The sequence below is a fragment of the Alligator sinensis genome, unplaced genomic scaffold (assembly GCF_000455745.1).
Source record: "Alligator sinensis unplaced genomic scaffold, ASM45574v1 scaffold741_1, whole genome shotgun sequence".
Taxonomy (NCBI): domain Eukaryota; kingdom Metazoa; phylum Chordata; order Crocodylia; family Alligatoridae; genus Alligator; species Alligator sinensis.
This window is the reverse complement of record NW_005842212.1, coordinates 1,722,383-1,744,318: the sequence shown is the minus strand read 5'-3', so window position 1 is coordinate 1,744,318 and position 21,936 is coordinate 1,722,383. Positions and strand designations below refer to the sequence as shown.

The following is a 21,936-nucleotide window of genomic DNA, read 5'->3' as shown; positions in this document are numbered from 1 at the left end:
CAGGAATTCCAGCTGGTGGATCACATGTTGCTGGCCCTCTGTGTTCAGGACACGTCTCGAGCTTGCCCCAGCTGCCGAGCTCACCTCCTTCAGGAGCTGAAACTGGCTGCACCAAAGCAGCAGAGATGGATTCTTCTCTTCCAGGATGCCAACAGCCTAAAGCAACTCCAGACCGGTCAGCAGCAATTGAAACTGGAAAGCTTTAGATAAGGTTGTCCTTAAAATGCAGCCTCCAGAGAGAGGGACTTCTGGGTTCCTTGATGAGCTTTGCCCTGGGACTTAGCACAACTCCAGCAAGGGGAGCCCTGGGGTAGATGAGCTGTAGATGTTTTCAGCTGCTTTGCTTACTGGAGCTGCCCTGAACAGGCTTAAACTCTACAGAGGCACAGCAGCCTTAGACCAGTCATTACCAGCACTGCTGCAGCCATCCTGGCTGTCCTTAGGGAGGTATTGGGAAGAGAGCTCAGTGTTGGCTTAATGCAGTCTCCCTTCTGACCTTTCAATGACAGGTCTCCAAGTCAAAGGGTTCTCAGCATTTCTGGGCTGTGAAGTTACTTTAGGGTCCTGAAGGATTAAGGTCTCCATTGCTCTGCACTGGCTCTTCTGCCTGGACTGCGAGAGAAGCAGCGCAAGCAGCAACCTTTGCAGCGCAAGTGTTTAACTACGCACATGGCGCTTAGTCAGAAGTCTCCTGTGTCCCGAGCAGGGGAGGAAGGAAGCAAACAACCCCTTGACTCCTCCTTGGAGGCTCACTGCCAGCTGTCCATGGGGTGCAGAGCAGCTACTGCAAGGTGCTACTCCTCTTACCAGTGTAGTAGGCAGGGAGGGCCGCAGAGACATGGCTTAGCCCCCAACACACCGGCCTGTGCACCAGAACCAGCTCGATGACAGAGTCCATCTTTAGCAACAAGAGGGCTAGTGCTAGCAGCCTGCCCCCACATGCCCAGAGCTGGGGGGAAGCTGTGCACTGTCCCCAAATTGTCTGGATTGCAGTTAGAGCCCGAAGTACCTACCTTTACATGAGATAAACTGATAAACGTTAGGAGCAGCTGGTGCTAGGCCCTGAGCCCCCCCTACTCAGGGAACTGCCTATTGTTTGCTTCTCTGGAAGAGAAGCAATAAATAGACATACTCTTGGTAGCAGTTTTCAGAGCAGCCAGACTTATTCTCACTCTGTCTCCTTGCTCCTCTTCCTCTGCTGTTTGCATCCTTCCAGCCACCATCAAAACACCAGTTCTTGCTTCTCTAGGAAGAAAAGAAAGTCTCCCAATCAATCTTGAAATGACCAGAGAGAAGCCCATGTCACAGAGCTCAGATCCAGACTCTGAAATGACCATGCAAAGCAAGGGGTAGGGGAGTGGGTGTCATAGCACCAGGCACTGAGGAGTGAAATTCTCCAAAATCCAGAAATCTGGCCCCATCTCTGGAAAGAACAGAAAAGGTTTTTTTAACACATGCCTCCAAACATTTAGCAAACAGGAAGGTAATGAGCTATATAAATGTCTCCCAATCACAGCGTTAGTATGGAAGATGCAGGTGTTACACATGGTCTTCATTCGCCACTACTCCAGGGTGATCGCAGTGTCTACATGGCCACTGCTACTCTACATGGCACTGGAAGCTGAACTATTCCCAGGCAGTCTCAGGACGAGAGGCCTCAAGCTGAGCAGCTTGATGATGGTCAGAGAACAGAAAGGAGCAGAGGTCTTCCAGGGGACTGCCACGGAGCTACAGCCAGGATCAGAGAACGGGGAACAAAGCAAAGTCAGCTTCGTTCCTGTTCTGGGCTCCAAGCAGCAGCCCGGCTCTTTTGAACAAAGGGTCTACGAAGCTGCTGTGGTCTCTGAGGTAGTGCTGGGCACATACCGCTGGGGGGCTCCAGAGCAGCAGCTAGAGGATTTCAAGGAGGACACTGAGGCATCATTAAAGGGGCAGGTTTCAGCAGGGAATGTATTTCAGCATTCATGGGGCCCTTCTCCCCAAAAAATTCAACACTGGGACTACTCTGCAGCCACTCCATTCCTCCACTATCATGTATTATCTATACCCCTTCCTCCCCTGACCCATCAGTCCATCTCAAAACGGCCGTTCCAGCCCTGCTGTGGATGGAGCTCCACAGAGCACAGCCTGGGCACCCAACAGCAGGACCCCCTCCCTGGGTACCAACCCCTGGCTGCTGCCACCCCCCATACAGCCTTTGACATCCCTGCACAGCATGCACACTCAATCACATAGAATCATAGAAAATCAGAGTTGAAAGGGACCTCAGGAGGTCATCTAGTCCAACCCCCACATGTGGGTTTTGCCTCTAATGCCCTAAGTTATCACTGTCTAGGAAATTCAAGCTGTCCTCAGTTATGTGGCTCCTGTTGCCCAGATCTATGCTGCTGTCCAACCACTGTTCTGCTTCTCTTTATTGACTTTCAGTACTGCTATGATGGCACCGGGTGTTATGATGCAATTCTCAACAACGAAGACTGTAAAATGGGTCTCTTGGAAAGCTAGGGAACTTGAAACCTCCAGTGTGGAGTAAGAACAGGAGCTCCCCTGGGAACCCCATGAGTAAGGGCGGTAGTGAAAGGATCACCAAGAATTCTTTTTTTTTTTAATACACGGCTAAGACGCTGCATGCTTAAGGAACATCCATGCCACTGTATGTGAGCTTTGAAGCAGTGCATGCTAGAGGTGCAGCTTTTCATAGAGGTATTTAAAAAAAGAAAACCCTTTCAGTCTTTGTGACAGTTCTCCTGACATTTTAGGCCAGTTTCAAGTCAGCAAAACTAAGTAACCTCAACATGTATGTCAGAGCAGGAATTCAAAGCTACTGTAAGTGCTTCAAGTACTGCAGTAACCATTCAGTCTTACTGACGGTACTGAAAAAAATGCTTCTCATTGCTTTCCGGTGTGTGTTCTCCTCCCAACCCACACTCAGGATAATAGACTCAGTTTAGCTGCCAATAATTTGCTCTAAGTGAAGAGCAAAACAAATTAAAAGGTGAAACCATACTTAGATGAGTGGCAGTAAAAAAAATATGTAGTGATACTTAGCTTTTATGTAAAAGCTTTGTCTCTTCAAAAAGTCCTACACAAACATCCACTAATCTTCATGAGATGTCTGTGTGGGAGGGTTAGATAATAAATATGAAATATATAGTTATAATTCTAGGAAAAACAAACAAAATTATTTATGTTAATTCATTCGCTCTTTTAGGGTTCAAAATCATTCTAAGCCTTTGCCAAATGGTACTGTTTTTTTCTAATTCCTTCCATAACTTGCAGGAAAATGCCTGATAGTCCTAATCAACTGCCTGATAGTATTAGCCAATTCCTCCAAGTTTCTCAGGAAGGGAAAAAATATCAATTTATTTTCCAGATTAGAAATTCTCCATTTTCACCCTCCATGAACAACAGACAAATCACCATCAGTAAAGAAATTGCATCACCTAATAGTAAGTTACAACTAAAGATTTCACCAGTTCAATGGTTATAATTTCCCAACCCAGCCTTCTGGCACCAGAAATTGGACTCAGGACAGAAGCTCCTCTAAGTAGACCACCTCTGCTAGAGCATCATGCTTTCATTTAATTCAAAGCATCATAAGATTGTATGAAGCAAAAATTACAAGTTTAAAAAAAACCCAAGCATGTAAATTCCAAAATGATCCCACAGCGATTGTTAAAATGTAACAAGCACCTTAATGTGTGTGAGTATGCCTTGCAAAATGCTTTGCGTCCAAAGTTAATGGAAGGTTATACACCAGCTTAACTCAGGGTATGAGCTATAAGCAAAAGACATACATTGATATTATCATGCACACTGAAACCTGTCTTACCTCTAACTGGAGGTTTAAGTGGTACTTCTTTTTTTTTTGTTTTACCCCTCTCACTTTTTATAATGCAGCTTATTTCAGATCTGTCTGTCTGATGTTCAGGTTGTTCCTAAAACAGATTTAAAGCACTTTCCACATTTCAAACCTCTGGCAAAGTGCTCCATGCAGCTTTAATATTTTCCTAAACCCCCCGCATTATATTTGTCCTAGTATTAGATATAGCATAAATCTACAGACATGTCAGCCATTCCAGCAATGCTAGAATGTCGTCATTATTGTTTGTGTCGACACCATGATCTGAATGTACCTTGTAATCATTCTGGTGTTGGGTTGCAAAGGTCCTTGACTCTTCATTTGGCAGGGTCTAATTCTGTCCCCTTCATAAAGAGCTAGGGTTACACTAAGTAAAGGTTGCCATTTACGTGGAAAGCTGAGGTCACTAAAATGACTCACTAAGGTAAAAAAAAAAAAGCCTCTACTACTTATTCTTTCAAGGAGGGAAGCTATACAATGCTACTCGTTCCGCTAATTCTTCATGAAAGATGCCTGATGGCCAGCAATACACAAGTGACCACAGAGTAGCACCCACCTGGTTCCTCCAAAGTACATGAGCACTTCTAGCTCTGTGATACCACAAAGCTGTCTTCCAGGGAAAAAAGGTTCCCAGGATATTTCTTTTTTTAACCTTCTGCTTTCGGTCACTTGGGAGTTTCACGGTTGGAGGTAGGCAGGAAAAAGCCACCTTCCAGCTTGATTGTAGCACCTGATGGATCCTCCCCCTCCTTTGCTTTTGCCTCTAAGTTTGACAAAGTTTGATTCAGGCCTTTTTGATATATGACAGAAAGAGTCTGTGAATGCTCAAACAACAGTGGCTTTGCTGAAAAACAAAACAAAACAAAAACTTCACATGGGATTTGTCAGCAATGATATGGAGTCACAGTGACTGGCAGAGAGGTTCAACATTACGGTGGTAGCAAAGCTGGGTATAGTGCAATATTCATAGTGCACACACCGTGCTGCCTGCTGTGTTCCACAAAGAAAGCAGATCTCTCTTTGGGAGAGGGCTTTCCATCAAATGGCCTGGCTGGACCTTCAAAATCAACAGCAAGAGGCCATTTTACATTCCTGAAAAATTCCAAGCATCAGCAAGGACTTCTGTGGACAGCAGCAAACCTGAGAAAACTCCTTTCCTAGAAATTTCCCAAGACGAGCAAGATCCACACCTAAACACTAGCACAGAGATGCTGGCAGCATTCTCGCCCAGCCAAAATCACCCTCCTCCATTGCACCTGCTGAAACTAGGCAGAACTTGTCCAGTGCTTTCAAGACATAAAGGCTTGTTTCAAATGTTGGCCACAATTTTAGCACCCAAATCCATAATTAGGTTGTGAATCAGTGAAAACAGAAAGCACTTTGGCACCTTCAGAAAGCACGTAGGCACCTTCTTCTAACGTGTTTAAATGCAGATCTGGAGAGTGATGCTTGCTGGATTTGGGACTATTTGTGGCCTGACTTTCAGATGCAAAGGAAGATGCTTGCAGCCTGACTTCACTGGGGGCTGTGAGTGTTCTGCACCTCTGATTAAGAAGGAATAATTATGCCCAGCTCTGATCTAAATCTGTGCTTCTCCGCACTAGATATCAAAGTGCTTTTACCAAGGCAGTCAGTATCATTTTTGCCATTTTGCTGTTGAGGAACTTGAAGGAGAGAGAGGGTAGGTGAATTGACCAAGCTCAATTAACAGGTCAGTGGCAGAGTCAGAAGTAGAACCCTCCCTCTCCCCCCGCAAGTGTCCTGGGTCCCAGCCCAGTGCTCCGCCCTTCAGGCCACATTAAAAACAGGTTGCTTTGAGTACTTAATATCAAGCATCTGATAATTTAGCTGTTATCTTCTCCAAGTATCTTTACCTTACACATTTCTAACATGAACAGGCAATGGATCAAAGCAGAGGGAGCAGAGATGAACTTTGCTTCACAGAATTGGCAATGAAACCTCCTGAGATAAGTGGATCTGGGGTGAACCTACAGTACTGCTGAAGCAACTTGAGGGATTTGCAGTGGTTTAGGAATCAGAGCCCTATGAATGAAGATACCTAATGTAAGCAGAAGCTGCATTCACTTGGAGTATGAGTGAGCTGCACACGCCCTTCCAGTCCAGGACTAAAGATAGAGGGTCTATTCCACTGCGGCTGAAAGCTTGACAGAAGCTATGAGGGATACTACCCTGACCACACTTTTCTTTTAGCTCAGTGGGCAGAGCTCACACACTGAGATCCAAAGGGTCTCACTCCAAATTTCAGAAGAGAAGTGAGTCATCCATTTGGTCACCTTGCCAAAGGCTGGCCTGCCACAGGCCTGCTCTTCTGTTACCCTCACTTATTCATGTGAGGCTGCACCTGGGCATTTAGTGTTCTTCCACAGTAGTGTTGTAGGTAGGTCAGCAGGCCTGGAGGTGAAGAGATGAACAGCTAAAGGATTCTACATGTCCACACTATAAAGGTGCCTTTTGCTATACTTAAGCCATGGAGTGGGGGGGATGGCAGGCTATCTTTTATTAGCTGGTGTTCACTGGGAGGTGGAGGCACCTAGAAAGATGTACTCCATCTTCAGCTGCTTTAAACCCCAGATTCATTCTGGATTATCAAGAAGGACAGAGATTTACCTGGTGAATAGTTATTGCAGGGAGAGGAAAAGCCACCTTGTCCTGTTGCTCCTGTGGAACTAGGGAGACCATGGCATGCTACCGCTCCATTTCTGGCAGGAGTTTGACCTTACTTAAACCACAGAACAGGCAGTCTGTACAGTGCTTACCATGTGTCACAGTATGTGCTGAAGTGCTCTGTTGGGTCACAGCCAGAGTGCTCAGTACACTGCGGGATCTGAATGGAGCACAGCCCTGGAAGTACCAGTTGTACATGCTCTGAGCCTATGTCTTCCCCTCAGCCGTCCGGAGCAGGGTGACTCGGTCTCTCACAGGAGTCGGCTGCCCGCCCTGAAGTAGCCTGTAGCTCCCTGCAAGTTCTTTCTGTGCTGCAATGAACTGAAAGAAAAATGTTTCTTTACTGAAATCCAGTTACAGCTTTAATTTTAGATGGAAAGACAAATAAGCAGCCTAGAGAAAGGACAGCTCTAATAGACTGGTATAACTAGATTAATTAGGGTGGTCCCTACCAATGTGCCAGGCACAAGAGCTCCCAGGTGACCATGATTTTACTGGAGGCACGAGTCAGGGCCGATGGGTGTTAGGCACCTAACCTGCATGGGAACTTTTGCATGTCCCCCTAGGCACCTCTGCATCTTGTCACTGGCCCGTAGTGGCAGTCTCAGCCTATAAGGCTGAACGGAGAGACTGGGCCATTCATTCCTGTGTCACATGTGACCAAAGAGAGCAAGGACTTGTGTGCTAGGTTTCTACATCACTGGGACTACTTGTAATCTGTTCAGAACAAGCCCAAACATAGGACTAAAGCCCAAATGACCACACAAAGCACAAGTAGCCTGGAATCAGGCTCACAATGTCCATCCAACCCCATGATGGATGCTATGAGCCTTTGCCTCAGGCTTTTGCCTACATGATCTAATAAAGGTTTATAAAGCCCTGAGCAATGCTTTAAAGTAGCAACCATGCTACTGTGACATGCTTTTTACTTCAGGGTCTGTGAACATCCCCACAGTGCAAATCCTATTCAGTTAGGAGAGTGGGGGTTTAATTACAGTGGTAGCCCTGGCGGGCTGCAGACACCTGTATTCCAGTGTCACTCGTCATCAGACAGGGGACATAATCCCGGGGCTTTCTTTAAATGACTTGATTCCATGAGGCAGAAACGCATTACTACCGTCAAAGCCGAATGGAAGGCAGTTTTGGCTCTTCCCTATTTGAAAGGGGCTTTGATACTTCCAGTTTCCATCCTCTCCGTGCTGACACACAGGTCACGCTCTTTCCTCCTGATGTTGGTGGAGGAATGTTATGTCTGTGTCTGCCCTTAGAGTAGAATATTGAAAAAAACTGGTGCAATGCCTGTTTTAAATAGGACCATATAAAAAATATCTAGATCCACAACCCTCCAAGCCTGGAAACACAGTGGAAGTTGTGCAATTTCGCTCACTCCCATATAGGATACTGCTGCTAGCACACGGCCTTACACTCAGTTACACACTGCTTACCTTCCAATCAATGTACCCTTCATTTGCCAGGATTTACTACACTGAAGTTGGCTCAAAATACAGCTGATTTATGTTTGTTTCCTGTAGGTTTATAGCGTGACCAGAAGGCGTGCTTCCCTGCAAGTCTGTATCCTGGCAGAGATAAAGGAATGTCACAGTAAGTGAGGAGATCAGAGTCCAGCATGGTCAGCCCTCAACAGTTCCTGTCCCCATGTACTCATATTGACTTTTTTCCCCCAGGACAAAGCGGAAAGCCACCAGTGTTTCACTGACCATTGGGTCCCCTGTCCATGACGTCTCCAGCAACAATATACCTCGTCAGAGTTACTCTACTTTAATTCAGCCATTATCGCTTGACCCTCAAAGAGTAGGTTAAACTTTTTTTTTATTGCTCACAATCCTCTTAAAGCAATCTATCGAGACCAGCTCTTGAGTTCACTGAAGCCAGTAACCAAATGGCAACAAGGCTTCATGGGCATCAAGATCTGGGTCCAAAAGGAGGGTTTTCTGTATGTGTTTTCCTGACTTAGAACATTTACCAGCTGCATTTCCTAAAGGGAACCTAAATAAATGGTTGGGGAGGGGGGAGAGAAGGGTGTTAGAAATAGCCGAGTGGCTGCCACATAGCTTAGCCATTTGTTGTGCTCCTCAAAAGGCACATTTCAGCAAGGACAGTTGCTTAGGGAAAGCTACTTGGTCTAGAGTTGGGGAATTCAATATATCCAAAGGATTGAATTCCCTTTGAACTTAGTGGGGGAAGGGAGGAAAGGATGGATAAGAAAAAATTATATAGACTGCTAGGATGGTATGGGACAGGCATTTCAACTGTACATTAGCACATAAGTCATTCAGCATCCAGACTCATTTCCCAGAGAAGAGAGATAGATGAGGAACAGACACTATTCAAGAGACATCACCCCCATGCTTCCTTCACATTTATTCTTCTTTCATTGCCTTTTACAATGTGGGCTAGAAATGCAGCAGGGCCCAATCCCACCATCCTTGTTCCATTAAAACTCTCAGGGAGCCACAATCTTTCAGTCCTTGCTGTTTTTACTTTAGCTAAATGTCAAGGTGATTGTAAGGTCTGGACACCAAAATTGCACACATATTTATATAACCTGAAGTTATCAAACTATGAAATTCAAAAAGAGATAAATACAGAATAAAAAAAACACCGTAATAAGTATCTCTTGTGGCTGTGGGCAGGATACGACCCTCTGGATATTGTCCCTAGGCAATGGCAGAACTGATGTTTGCATATGAATTAAAAAAGGGGGAGGCATGGCACCAAGCAGGTCCCTCATGGCTGTAAGTCTCCCTTCCAATAAGTTGCTGTTTACAACCAAAAGAGACATTTTCTTAAGGGCCACCTAAAGTGGAGTCTATCCCAAAAATATTTGGTAGACTAACACACAAACAGCAGGAAAAATAACCAGGAATCACCTCCTAATTTAAAATACAGGGCTGTCTGTCCAGTTGCATTTATGAACCTGAGAAATGCTACCCATGACATTGCTCCTCTTGGTTACAGATGCAGAGCCCAGCTACAAGCCAGACAGGCTCGACCCATGGAATTGCACCAGTGTTTACCAAGGTAGAAACTTCCTCACCGTACACTTTCTGCGTACCTGGATTGGGAGATGTGTGGAAGAGGGGATGATACAAAACTCCCTGTGAACACCGCACCTGTCTGTCAGTACAGGAGGATCAGTGCTGTAAGATGCAGAGGATCCTCGTTCACACAAATTAATATAATTTGTTCAGCATAAGGAAGGCAGAAGCTTGCATGCCCCGTGGGAGCACAGGGTACACCTCCACTTGCTTTGATGCATTTTTAAAGGTGCATCAATAAGCAATAGATTTTCACCACAAAATATTGTCCTTCATAGCACTCCTAACCCAGCAACTAGTATTTAGATCAAATCTTTAAGATCAAAGTTGCTTTTCTTAAAAAAAAATAATTTATCCACATTGGAAGTGGATAAGTGCCTGTGTAGAGCACTAAATCTTTGCTACAGAAAGTGTTTAGGTAGCAAAATGTCAAACACTAACACCTTTTTTTCCCCCTTTCTTGAGGGGCTACAAAACATCATGGCTGCAAATGGGCAATTAGTGGTATTTGAGTGTCGCATACGTGCCAGCCCCACCCTGCAGGTTCGCTGGTACAGAGACTACAGTCAGATCATAGATTCTGCCGACTTCCGAATATTAAGGAAAAGTAGGTATTGATAACATGCTTGTTGAATGCACGGTTATTTCATTCATAACAAAATCAAAATAGAAGGCTATTACAAGATCAGAAAACAGCTGGTCATTTATACAGAATGATCTTGACCTGAATATGCCAAAAAGTTTAAAGAAATAGAAATGACACGCAAGGCCCACCCAAGTATGCAAACTGGGCTGAACAGGAACAATGGGGCTACCTTTCAGGAATAATGCTGCAGGAGTTTCTGGCCCCATTACGATAATCATTATAAAACATCACAACTAAATAACTGATGGGTCAATCTTTTCATTTATGATTCATTCAGGAGCAATAAAAATGATATGAACTCCCATTTCAGACAAGCTAGCACATTTCCAGATTACTGCTCATATACATCATTGATGTCCCCCTGCTGACATCATGCCAAAATCAACTGCATTGGACAGGAACTTGAACATCTGAGTTCAGATCCAGATATGAATTTCTCCTGCTGGTTACTGTATTTCTCTCTCGAGATACATGGGGGCATTGAATAAAACATAAAAGAGGGTCCTTGAACATGACATTTCAACTTAAACTAGCAGTCCTTCTGGACTGTGGCCTTTCTGACGCATCTGATTGATCTCAAGTCATTTTTACAGCAGTGATAAACACTTTTTTCCCCTCTTTCCTTTTCTTCTTTTAAACAGAGGCCTGCCTGTCCACAGATCCTGGTGAGTACATTGGAAACCTTTTGCTGACTATTCTGTCAGGTAGCTTACAACAGGCTGGTTCTCTCAGATAATCCAAGATAAAAGCAACTGATCAGAAGTCATGAAGAGCAAGACACGCAGTCTCTCTCCTTTTTTTTTTTAGCCTAAGCACTTAAGAGGTGCAACGTATCTAAGAGCAAAGAGTCTTGTCTTGTTAAGGTTCAGCTACGTAGGCCAAAGCCTATGTTCAGACATCGCTGTGAACATGCCAACCTCACTGTCCTAAGAGCTTTTGGGGGGTTTGATCTTGCCCTATGGAGCAAGGCTTACCTTCCTCTAGCCTCAGGCCCAACCTCAATAAGAATTGTTCCAACCCTGTGCCCCACATCCTTTGTATTCTTACTGTTTTATATGCCAACCTACTCCACAGAATAAAACCTTTATTGTCACAGAGATCTATTTCCATTTCTACAAGGAGCATCTCCTAATTCACCCCATCCTTCTCTGTAAGTGGAGGACTAGAATTAACATAGAATCAGATACAATTAGCGTTGGAAGGGACCTCAGGAGGTCACATCTAGTCCAACCCCCTGCTCAAAGCAGGACCATCCACAATTATATCATCCCAGCCAAAGTTTTGTCTAGCCGGATCTTAAAAACCTCTGAGGATGGAGATTTCACAACTTCTCTGGGGAACCTGTTCCAGTGCTTCACCACCCTCCTAGTGAAAAAAGTTTTTCCTAATGTCTAACCTAAACTTCCCATGCTGCAACGTGAGATGTTGTCTCGTGCTGCAACTTGCTCCTTGTTCTGTCATCTGTCACCACTGAGAACAGTCCAGCTCCATCCTCTTTGAAGCCCCGCTTCAGGTAAGTGAAGACTGCTATGAAATCCCCTCTCAGTCTTTATGTCTTCAGGCTGAAGCCCAATTCCCTCAGCCTCTTCTTGTAAGTCATGTGCCCCAGCCCCCTAACCATTTTCATTGCCCTCCACTGGACATGCTGTAGGCAAGGCTCCTCTGGTGTGCCCCCATCTCATAGCATAGGGAGCAAACATGTCATTGAGGTCCAGAGAGGCAGAAGATGCACGAGCACTGGGCTGGGATGACCATTTCTTTCATTTGCATTATTTTTCAGTGTGGGCTGCTTTTCCATAAGCAGCTTTCAGAACACTACACAAGCCTCCGGGTGCACACCACCAATGTGGGAGGAAGTGGGGTCTGACCTGGGCGTCCACTGTGCTTAACCCTAGCTAAAAACACTTAGCACATGATCCACCCTTCAAAGGGGTGGTGATTCAAAGGGACGGAAGAATTTCTCCTTTACCTCTTGTGGGGCACCATTTGGCTGAGGGTCCTGCCCAGTATCGATCATATTCACCTCTCTGTCATTTCAGAGGAAGTTTGCACTTTGGTTATTACCGAAGCCTTCCCGGAAGATTCTGGGATATTTCAATGTGTGGCAGAAAACGAATTTGGAGCTGTGGCATCCAGTGCATGTCTTTTCGTTTCCCAAGGTAAGTACACTCATTCGGGTCACAAGGAGGTGAAACCGCTCGAGGGTCCTATCTCCACTCAATGCCAGACTGTCATAAATACCAAGGGGAGCCCCAAATGTTTGTTTAGACTTAGTCCAGCTCTAGAAACAAGGGAAGCAGCCACAAGCTTGCCTTATTTAATAAGGACAAACATTGGTGGATTCTTGCTTACAGTAGGAAATACCCAAGAGGACTGAGAGTACTTCAGGAAGTTGGTTCACATCAGGTAAGGTGGGTATAATACAGTGGGGAAGCAAACAAGACATGCTGCCCCTGTCTCTTCCATGAATTTCATCTTCTTGCGCACTCCCCAGGTGACCCTACATGTACCCCATCCTCTGACTTTACCTCTTCTCCCAGAGGCCACTCATTGCCAGGCTGAGCATCTCCAGGCACTTGCACACCACAGACATCTTCCCTTGTAGGGATAGCTCATGGGCCCCTGTTGATAGTACCTGCTGGTGGTTCAACACATCTATTATAGCATGGTCCCTGTGCCATGTCTGGTGCCTCCATCACATCCTGAATGCTCCTTGGATTTTCCCTACTGCAAAAAGGCGAATGCTTGCCATCCCGACAAGGAGCATCACAGCTAGTGGAGAGCTTGGCATTTCAGACCACTCAAGTATCCAGGGTGTTTCTAAGGGTCTCCAGAAACTTACTTTCTGAACAGCTCTTCTTGGGGGTTTTGTTGGTCATGGATACAACAGAAGCATCAGAAACACTCTCAGGTTGCAGGTGATAATGCATAAAATACTCTTGGCTGACCCTAGAAAGGCCTATAAAGTTCACCAGAGTCCCTGGTTGTGGAACGTGCTGTGTCTCAGTAAGTCACTACTAGTTTCTGTCTGACTATCATACCTTGCAGGAACAAGAGAGATGGAAGAATTTGAAGCTGTTCCCCACCTACCAGCTACCATGAATACAGCCACCTTGCCAAGCAACAGCCAAAATGTGGTAAAGGAAAGAGATATAGCTAGCAACCCTTCATACAACATGCTGCAAAAGACACCAGACCCAGCCGTGCAAATGGAGCATGCCAGTCCTGGATGGCAGAATTATCAGGGGGAAACTGAAGAATTTTGCGGTGTTTATGAAACCTTTCCTGAGACTGCATATCCTTGGTAAGGCAACAGCCTACTTAAGTCTGTTATATGTCACAAGGGGGTACATTTCTAGTGGCCCTCACAGTGACGAAAGAAAAATGCAGCAGCATACACCAGCGAGGCCAACACAACTACCCACTTGGGATGCATACACGCAATTAGGTATTTAATCTTTGTAGACATATGGACACCTGTTAGTGTGCATAACCCACTGGTGAATAGGCTTTACAGGCTCTTTGAAGGACAAAAGTCCGTTAGAGACTGAAAAAGGGAACTCAAGTCAGTAATGTTAATGACTTGTTTGCCTCAATACACACAGGCCAGGGCTTATATTTTTAAAAGGCCTCAGCATTCAAGGCTCCAGTTTTTGAGAATGCACAGTATTTAACAGCGTCCAGCTGTTGTCAGTGAGGGCTGCGGAGTGCCGAGATCTGGCCACCAAAATGCCAGGGGTGGATTTTTAAAGGTATTTAAAGTACCTAAGATGAGCACCTCTTGGGATTTTCAGAAGTGCCTAGTCAGAAATATCTTTAAAAATATGGCCTCCAGTGATTGTTGTTAGAAAACCACCCTACAGGACAATGAGACAAGGAGGCAAGCACATCCACCTTGTAATCACAATTCTTTCAACACCGACTCCATCCCTCACTTGAGGCCAAGCATGTCACCCACATGGCTCAGTTTCCCCATCTGTAAAATGCAGATGATCTCTGGAGCTCTTACAAGTGTGTTGCAACTTGCCAAATGCTCTGAAGGTAAGGAGTGCTACCTAGACAAGTAGCAAGAATGAAGTAGGAAGCTCTGCTGGGTAGACCCAGAACCACTCCCTGATGTGACATAGTTCCTGTATTGTTTCTAGCAGGTGAGGACTGTCTTTTAATATCAAAGCAGGCAGGACCTTGTGCTTTGGGAGCAGAAAGCTCAGCACTTAGTTTGGCCTCCATGGAGTTCCAAGTGGCCACTGCATGCAGCGTAGTGAGAAGAGCAGTCTAAGTGGCCATAGGTTGTTTGCAATATTATTAAGTCCCATTATTTCTTTCCAGCTGATAAAGAACAAGCTATTGTTACTGTTCTTAGCAAGCCTGTCCCAAGTTTGAGCAATGATGCCGAGACGCTCATTTGCACTGTGCAGCTCTCCAGTGGCATAGCCAAGACTTTATACCAGGGAACTGTCCCATGTAATATTTCCTGCGTGCTCTCTCATCATGAAACAAGTGTGCGTCTCTTGTTCAGTCAGCTGAACACCAGCACTGCGCTATAATGATACCTTTACATCATGCACAAGCCGTTGTCAGTGAGGGAAAGCAATTTCTTCCGCGTAACAGATTATTTTAGGAAGCAGTCTTCATCCTCTTTCAATAATGTGGTTATTATAACCGTTCTGAACAAGCTCACCACATGCTGACAGGTTTTTAAATATAGATTTCCCTGTGCACAGGAAGAAGTTTTATTTAACAGGAAACTAAGCGTGGCTTTAGTTTAAATAATCTGCAGATTCCTAGTAAGAGGTCATCGTCTTAGATCCCAATCCTGGCATGAACTCCCTGCACACAGATTACTGTAATAAAGGTCAGTAGGGCTCCCCACCAGCACCGTTAATGAAGCAGTATGCTAATTGAAGCCAGTTTAGCTGTCCTGATGAATTAGTCAGACTACTATGCGTCTCGATAGGCTTCAGCTTTGTGGAATAGGGAGAGAGAGATTTGCTGTAGCCTCTGCTGAAGCTGTGAATATGGCTTAGTTACTGAAGCTATTAAATATCACAGACAAAACCCAAATATACAAATACTTACTACACAGTGGGATAAATCAGACTTGACCACCAGGATTCTCAATGCCCAAGTATGAGTGGGGGATATATTAGGCTTGTACTCTTTAAAAATGGGTTGTTTCAAATCAAAGCAGGTTGTTATGACCATCTGACACAGCCAAAAGTCAAGTCCTTATAAAAGCTCCGACTGACAATAGAGAGCAGAGCCGGTGGAAGGGGTTTTCCAGCTAAACTCAAGGACTTAGGTTAATTGCTCCATCCTGTTCTTTGCCAGACTTATCAAATGAGGTAGGAAATTTTGCATTTTGCTTTTCCAGTAAGTTGAACTTGGAGTGGCCTCTCTTTCAGGTGCTGTTTTGTTCAAATCTGTTGGTTCCAGCTGGTATGACTTTTACATGCTGCTTTGTGGTTCGTGCTATTTCTCAAATGCGGGCAGAGTAGGCCGTTCGCATCTTGTGCGAGATGCTGTCTGGAATCCCAAACCCAAAGAAGTCTTTCCCTGAGACCCAAAAGCCATTGTTATACATGTTTTTTAGATACCAAGGGATGCAGCTAGGAGCTCATTTCAGTTTTCAGAAGCATCAATCCTTTTAGGTGTCTAAAAATCCCTGAAAAATCTGGTCCCTTCATAGTAATCTTGAGTACAACCAGAGGGATATTTCTAGTACTCTCTCCGAGTCAAGCAAAACAGTGTTTGCAGACCAGGCTTCTAATAATACAGCAGCCAGTGTCGTTGCGTTAAAGGCTTTAAAACTGCAGGGGAAGGTGTACAGCCATGGACGTGACCGATTCAATGGTGACCTTATAGAAACAAAAAGAAACTTGAGAAGACTGGCAGAGCAGGAGGCTCTTCCTGGGAATGATTATTGCGAACAGTTAGCTGTGCTCATTCTTCTCAGAACTACATTAGCGATACAGTCTCGTCTACAAGACTAGTAACTAAAAAGTGTTAAGAAATGAGCTGGTAGCTGTCAGCCATCTCTCAAGCCTTTAAAATTTGCAAGCTTTAAGCTTCCTGCACACACTCCTTTCAGAGAGCATAGCATGTCTCTTCCCCTTCCCCAAAAGGGCCTGTTGAATTAGTTTGCTAGAGATGTGATCAATGTAGCTGAAGTTAAGAAGTAGTTTGCAGGCATTAAACCCACTCCTAATCACTGGTTACTGTTGTTTTTATTTATTTATTCCCTTTCAGTCTCCTTCTCCTGACCTTCCTGTTGTGGGAACTGACTGGATACAAAAATGGTGTTCAAGAATAAACTTCATCTCCTTCACTTAAGGAAGCATTAATTGCTTGAAAAAAAACAAAACAAAAAATCTCTCATCATTTATTCCAGTCTTCCCTCAACAAACAAACTCTGTTTCTTTAAGCTATATCCTACCTTTGTGCTTCCCCACTTCTGTTTCCATCCTAGCTCTGTCCAGCAGGTTCTTGGATGTACAAAGCTGCCCTTAAATCAATGCCTTGCAGGCAAAAGTCTGCTCTGAGATAAGCACAATGCGCCCCTATTAAAGCAAGCAGGAGGCTAGCAGATCTGTCCAAGCACAGAATGTGACCTTTCATACCAACTTCTATGCTAACAGGTGATCAAGCTACTATTTCCTTGCCTCCCTTCCATTCACAGGTAATACACTCCAACTCTTGCTTGCAAGGGAAGAATTTTGATTCAGACTGAGAAGCATTTCCTCCCCCTAATTGCTTTCATCAGGAGGAATTTAAATATATTAGCACTCAATGAACACTTGTTATGGAGAACTTGTTCACCAAGTGGTGGGATGGTATTCAAAAGGAGCTTCAGGTGTGGATTGGTTGTTGTGCCTTTTACATTAGCCACTGGAAATCAAAAAAGAAAGAGAGCTAGGGAAAAATGTGAAGTATTTTACATTGCTGCCCCCCATAGAAATCAATCCAATTCAACTTCCTTAGCATGACAAGCTATTCAAGTGTTACCCAAGTGTAAATAAAGGAGACTGAGTAATCGGTTCGCAGACAAAAGGAGTAAAATTGAGTCAGGACTGGGCAAACTACTGTGAGGGCTGACAACACGCATCCATTTCTCTCGGCACTGCCTGTTCCTGATGTGATGAAGTTCCCTAGTTAAATCCCACAGTGTTCCTGCCTGTGTCCTTCTATTTCAGCCACCAATCCTGCAAACTCTTAAGCATGGGCTTAATTTTACTCTCATGAGGAATTGCATTGACTTCAAAGGAATATTAAAGCTAAGCTTGGGAATAAGTGTATCCTGAGTCAGGGCCTAGATGCTTTGTAGCAGGTTATAGGCAGACAAGGTTCTTTGGGTAAATCTGGTATCTTTTATTAGACCCACTAAAATAGTTGGAAAAAAAGTTCTTCTTTGCAAGCTTTTGGGTACAAACGCCCTTCTTCAGGCAGAGGGAGAGTCTTGGGTTATATGCACCCATGCAGAATTATGTACCATCATGGAACTTGATGCAAGGCCAAAGCTTTCTAGGTGCTAACAAATTGTTTTTGAGTGAGACCTGCATCTTGTATGGCACGTAGTGACTAGTAGGTTTACCTATTAATCACTGGCAGAAAACCACTCACTTGAGGCTGGCGTTTGGCTGGCTCAGAGCAAGCTGTCTAATTGATAGGACAGGGATTCTTTAAATTGGACCATGATCTCAAGTGGGGACAAGAGATTCTCACATTTTACCTCTTCCATTGGCCTCTGAGGTTGTGATGGGTCCAAGGCCTTCTCAATACTGAAGCCTTACACATTTTCTCCACCTAGCATTGCTGCAGGTAAAGGAGGGAGGTAATACTGCAGGAAGTGCTTGTGTGGACCAGACAAGGGTATCTTCTTGTCCCTCTACAGTATAATTAAAATCCTCTGTGTATAGGGTTAGCCCGTGGAACGATTAAAAAAGCCTGCAGAGGAAGCTGGGAGTGGGGCAGGCAGAAGGAACTGAAAGGGCCGTCCAAAAACAGCGCAGAGGTGGTCTGTGCATCTCTCTTCCTCCAGCAGCAGGAGGTGGCAGCAAAAATGACTTGTTTGGCTCACAGGAGCATTGTGGTGAATGCTGGCTGGGCAAAGCAGATGTGAAATGCTAGACAAGTGCTTGGTATTATTGAACAGAAATCTCTTTCACACCTCAAGTGGCGGAAAGAGTTTCCAGGAGCTGGAGGAACTGGCCCACCCCCTCCTCCGCCTAGGTATGTGCTGGGCTTTTCAAGCTGTGCCTGCAACAATCCATGTCTAGGCACTTTAAAAGCTGAATGGTAAGGCAGGCAGAAGGGTGCATGCTATGTGCTGGAACAAAGGAGTGCTGTGACTGGATTTGCTAGGGCTCCAGTTTCAGTCCCGCCACAGACTTGCTTCTTGCACCTATTTCAGAATCAAAGTCCTCCAAGTTGGGGGTGCCTGCATGGCAAAAAGCAGCTGCTTAAATACAAGCAAGAACTTAGTTTTTACTCCCAATGCAGCATCTCTAGATACCTGTGAACCTCGCATCACCTTGGTATCCAGCTGTGCCTGTGTCCATTCCCAAAAGTGACCACCCATGACCACAGAAAGAGGTCAGGAGACTGCACTGGGAGGGGGGCTGTGCCGTCTCATCCCTTTTTAAATTTGATATTGCAGGTTGAGATCCATTGATCCCCAAAAGTTGGAGACCCATTGCCCCAAGGTTGTGACATGCACTCCATTGGCACCCCTCCTTCCTCAGCAGTAGGAAGCACTTCTGTTTTATTCATGTGAACCTGAGTGGTGTAAAGCTTGATTGGGCTGCTCTTGAAATCTCTGAACATCTTAGCATGGACCTCCAAAGGGGCAGGTGGGCAGAGGGAAGAATTGCCTCTATATTCACTATGCCAACCCTCTATGTTTCCCCTTTCTCCCATTGGGACATACGAAGCAAATGGCTTCATAGATCTACTCACCTATGACTGCACCATGCAGTAAGCATCACAGATTTTCAGACAGCAAATGGCCACTTGCAATAAAGAGTTGGAAAAACCAGGGCTGCTTCCTCTCAATCAAACCCTATTGCAAGTGGCTGCATTTTGAGGTTGAGGACTTTTATTCTGATACACTTCCATAGGTAGGTGGACAAGCAAGTACATCAGATGTCATTATTTGGCAGCAGATAAAAGTGAGTGGTCTTATAATATTAAGCGGAGTGCTACTATGATTACAGCCTGTGTCCGTGAATGACTATCCCTTCCCCAAAATACCGGTTAAAGCCCAGGTGACAGCTTTTAGTGCTTTTAGGTAAGACTTCTTTTATTTTCTCCTTTTACTTTTTTTAGTTTGAATAACTGGTTAGTGATCTGGAGGCGGGGGATGAGAATAGCATATTGCTGTGAAACCTCATGCTTTAAAGTCCCACTCAGCCAAATAGCTCACATAAGCAGGGGGCAATTATCAAAAAAGGATAATCATTTTAGAATTTAAATCTTGCCTTTGACTCTTCTAAAAAGCTGGGGGAGGCAGGTTATTGTTTGGGAAGCAAATGCAACAGATAACTCTTCCTTGGAAGAGAAAGGAGTGATCCATGAGGTCCGAGATAGCCACTTGTCTCTACGGTCATGCTCCCTTAACCCCTTTTGTAAATGGATATAGATATTTAAATTGCTGTTTCTAAAAGTTACCCAAAACCAAGGACTCAAGCGTTTGAATGGATGAATGAATGAGAAAGTAGCTTGGATGTGATCCACAAATCTGATTTTTTTTTTTTTTTAGTTTCACATTCCAAACATCTTTGTAAGGGGGAAGTTGGGGACTTTTTGCTAGAAAACAGCTGTTTACTTAAGGTTAACTTGCAACTATCCCCACAGCAGTAGGAAATGGAAGCTCTAAATCTTCTGTAAAACAGAAGAGATCTTAATTTGATCTCTCCCGGGGGAATGTATGACCTCATGGAACCCTTCTTTGGGGTCTCCTATGAAAGGAATACAATATTCAATGTGTATATATAGAAGCAAAACAGCTGATCTCAGTGGGACAAGATTGCAATTTTTTCCAGCACATGTAACTGTGTAGATTTATAGGTCTCTGCTTAGAGGTTTTTACAACTTGTAATTTGCTCAGTTCACTGCTGGGAAGCTTCCCATCTGTTGCACAGAGGAGGGAAGTTTTGATTTAGATATCTACCTTATGGATAGGATGTAATCTAGCACCTTTCTTCAAGATGCTTTATTTGTCCTGCTGTATTTTACAGCAGTGCTTTAATTAGCCATATTTTCTGGTTTAGCCTATGCATTATCTGGCAAGAGACATACATCCTTCACTCTAGCCCTGCTTCCAATTACCATTTATTCAGGGCAACTTTGTCCCTAGTGCTCTTGATTGACAAATCTCTGCAAACTACTTCAATGGGGTGAATGGTTTCTCTTTACTAAACTTCATATCTGTGCACCTAATCTCAGTTGGTCACAAAACTTTTGTGCTCAGATGGTTCCTTCCCCTCTCGCCCACCCCTCCATCCTATATCCGCAAATCAGCAGTACACAAAGCATGGAAAACCCAGTATGGTAATTGTGTGTGCAAAAGAATACTAAAATAATATCATACCCCATGTGCATTCATACATTGAAAACTCTTGTTGAAAAGTCTTAATATAGTATGGGAGATTTTCTTGTTGTGTGTAAAATTACTAGCCTGAGATGGAAACTGAAGCAAATTCATGCTTCCCTAGCTATAAGACAAAATGTAATGAATCTCATAGCAACAAAAAAAAAACCAAAAAAAAAACACATGTTCTGTGGCACAGTAGGGAAAATATGTTAAATTTTATGGGTGCAAGGTTACAATATCCATAGGCCCTTATGATGGCTGCATGGCAGCTCATGCTTGTGCAGTTATTTCAGGCTACTTGCAGATTCAGGCCAGAAAAGCGCCATTAGTTCATGGCTATTGCTACAACCTTCATTTTATGCTGGAACTTGCTTTGCTGTTTTAGATGAAACTGTGGTACTGCTTATGATAATGGGAGTACTACTTGATCTTGTAACTAAAGAGAGTTGTTAGCACAGATCTGCGATAGAAATTGCAGACCTGACTTGTCGCTTTTATGGGACTGCATGTGGGATCTTAAAAATCCTGATGCTCTCACAGCAAAATGACTGCTTGCTACACAGTGCTTGCTAGTCAAATTGTGACGTGCAACTTTTATCTGTGTTATCTTCCTAAAGGGATAATCCACCATCGAGGCAAGGGTTCCACTCTACCCAGGAACCCACCCACGAAAGTGTTTGTGGCCTATCATCTAACTTACCAGCCACCACCCCAAAGCCCATTCTCACCTACAAACGCTCAGGACTATCTCAAACCCTCCCCCATGAGTGTCCATAATCTCCCATCAGTTTCCTCTATGTACCAACCAACCATGTTTAACTACGAGCGTCCAAAACATTTTCTCCAGTCTAAGAGTATGTACCAAGGGAAACAGCAGCCTCCAGGACCTGAGACTTCTACATCGCCGAGCAGACCAATCAAACAGTCCTCTATTCTCATACAGCCTCATAACCCTAGCGGGCAGAAGTTTGCCTCCTCTCCGTCGCTGAGCTCTTCCATCTCTCTGTCCTCGCCTTCCTATAGCGCCCCTAAGGAATCTGCACAATCTCCTCCTAGCTCATCATCTGGGCAAAGGCTTTCGACCATGCATAAC

At 44.5% G+C, this 21,936-nt stretch overlaps 2 protein-coding genes across 9 annotated transcripts in view; both read left to right on the top strand.

Moving 5' to 3' along the window:
• MYOT (myotilin) overlaps window positions 1-21,936 on the top strand; it is a 38,287-nt gene that overhangs the window by 2,530 nt on the left and 13,821 nt on the right. For 3 of the 7 annotated variants that reach the window (XM_006026860.3, XM_006026859.3, XM_025207871.1), the window contains exons 2-8: window positions 8,080-8,149; window positions 8,233-8,359; window positions 9,527-9,589; window positions 10,072-10,213; window positions 10,894-10,917; window positions 12,292-12,411; window positions 13,301-13,556. In XM_006026860.3, the coding sequence (XP_006026922.1) occupies window positions 8,142-8,149; window positions 8,233-8,359; window positions 9,527-9,589; window positions 10,072-10,213; window positions 10,894-10,917; window positions 12,292-12,411; window positions 13,301-13,556 (740 nt within the window). In that variant the 5' untranslated portion in view covers window positions 8,080-8,141. Of the gene's footprint in view, window positions 1-3,373; window positions 3,450-8,079; window positions 8,150-8,232; window positions 8,360-9,526; window positions 9,590-10,071; window positions 10,214-10,893; window positions 10,918-12,291; window positions 12,412-13,300; window positions 13,557-15,398; window positions 15,598-19,385; window positions 19,539-21,460 lie in introns of those variants that run through there. The other 4 variants (XM_025207870.1, XM_025207872.1, XM_006026864.3 and 1 more) reach the window with 4 other exon arrangements.
• On the top strand, window positions 7-3,361 carry LOC112550808. 2 transcript variants are annotated; one of them, XM_025207875.1, is made up of 3 exons: window positions 7-175; window positions 1,517-1,848; window positions 2,428-3,361. In XM_025207875.1, the coding sequence occupies exons 1-3, from the start codon at window positions 25-27 to the stop codon at window positions 2,503-2,505; spliced, it is 561 nt and encodes a 186-aa protein (XP_025063660.1). In that variant the 5' UTR covers window positions 7-24; the 3' UTR covers window positions 2,506-3,361. The 2 variants fall into 2 exon arrangements, with proteins under 2 accessions (XP_025063660.1, XP_025063659.1); XM_025207874.1 differs by having other exon boundaries at window positions 1,517-3,361.

Bases quoted from the DNA above. Each gene is read 5' to 3' on its own strand.
- LOC112550808 (XM_025207874.1), top strand. From the start codon at position 25: ATGTTGCTGGCCCTCTGTGTTCAGGACACGTCTCGAGCTTGCCCCAGC. The intron at 176-1,516 runs GTCAGCAGCAAT...TCCCAATCACAG, and splicing joins CCTAAAGCAACTCCAGACCG to CGTTAGTATGGAAGATGCAG.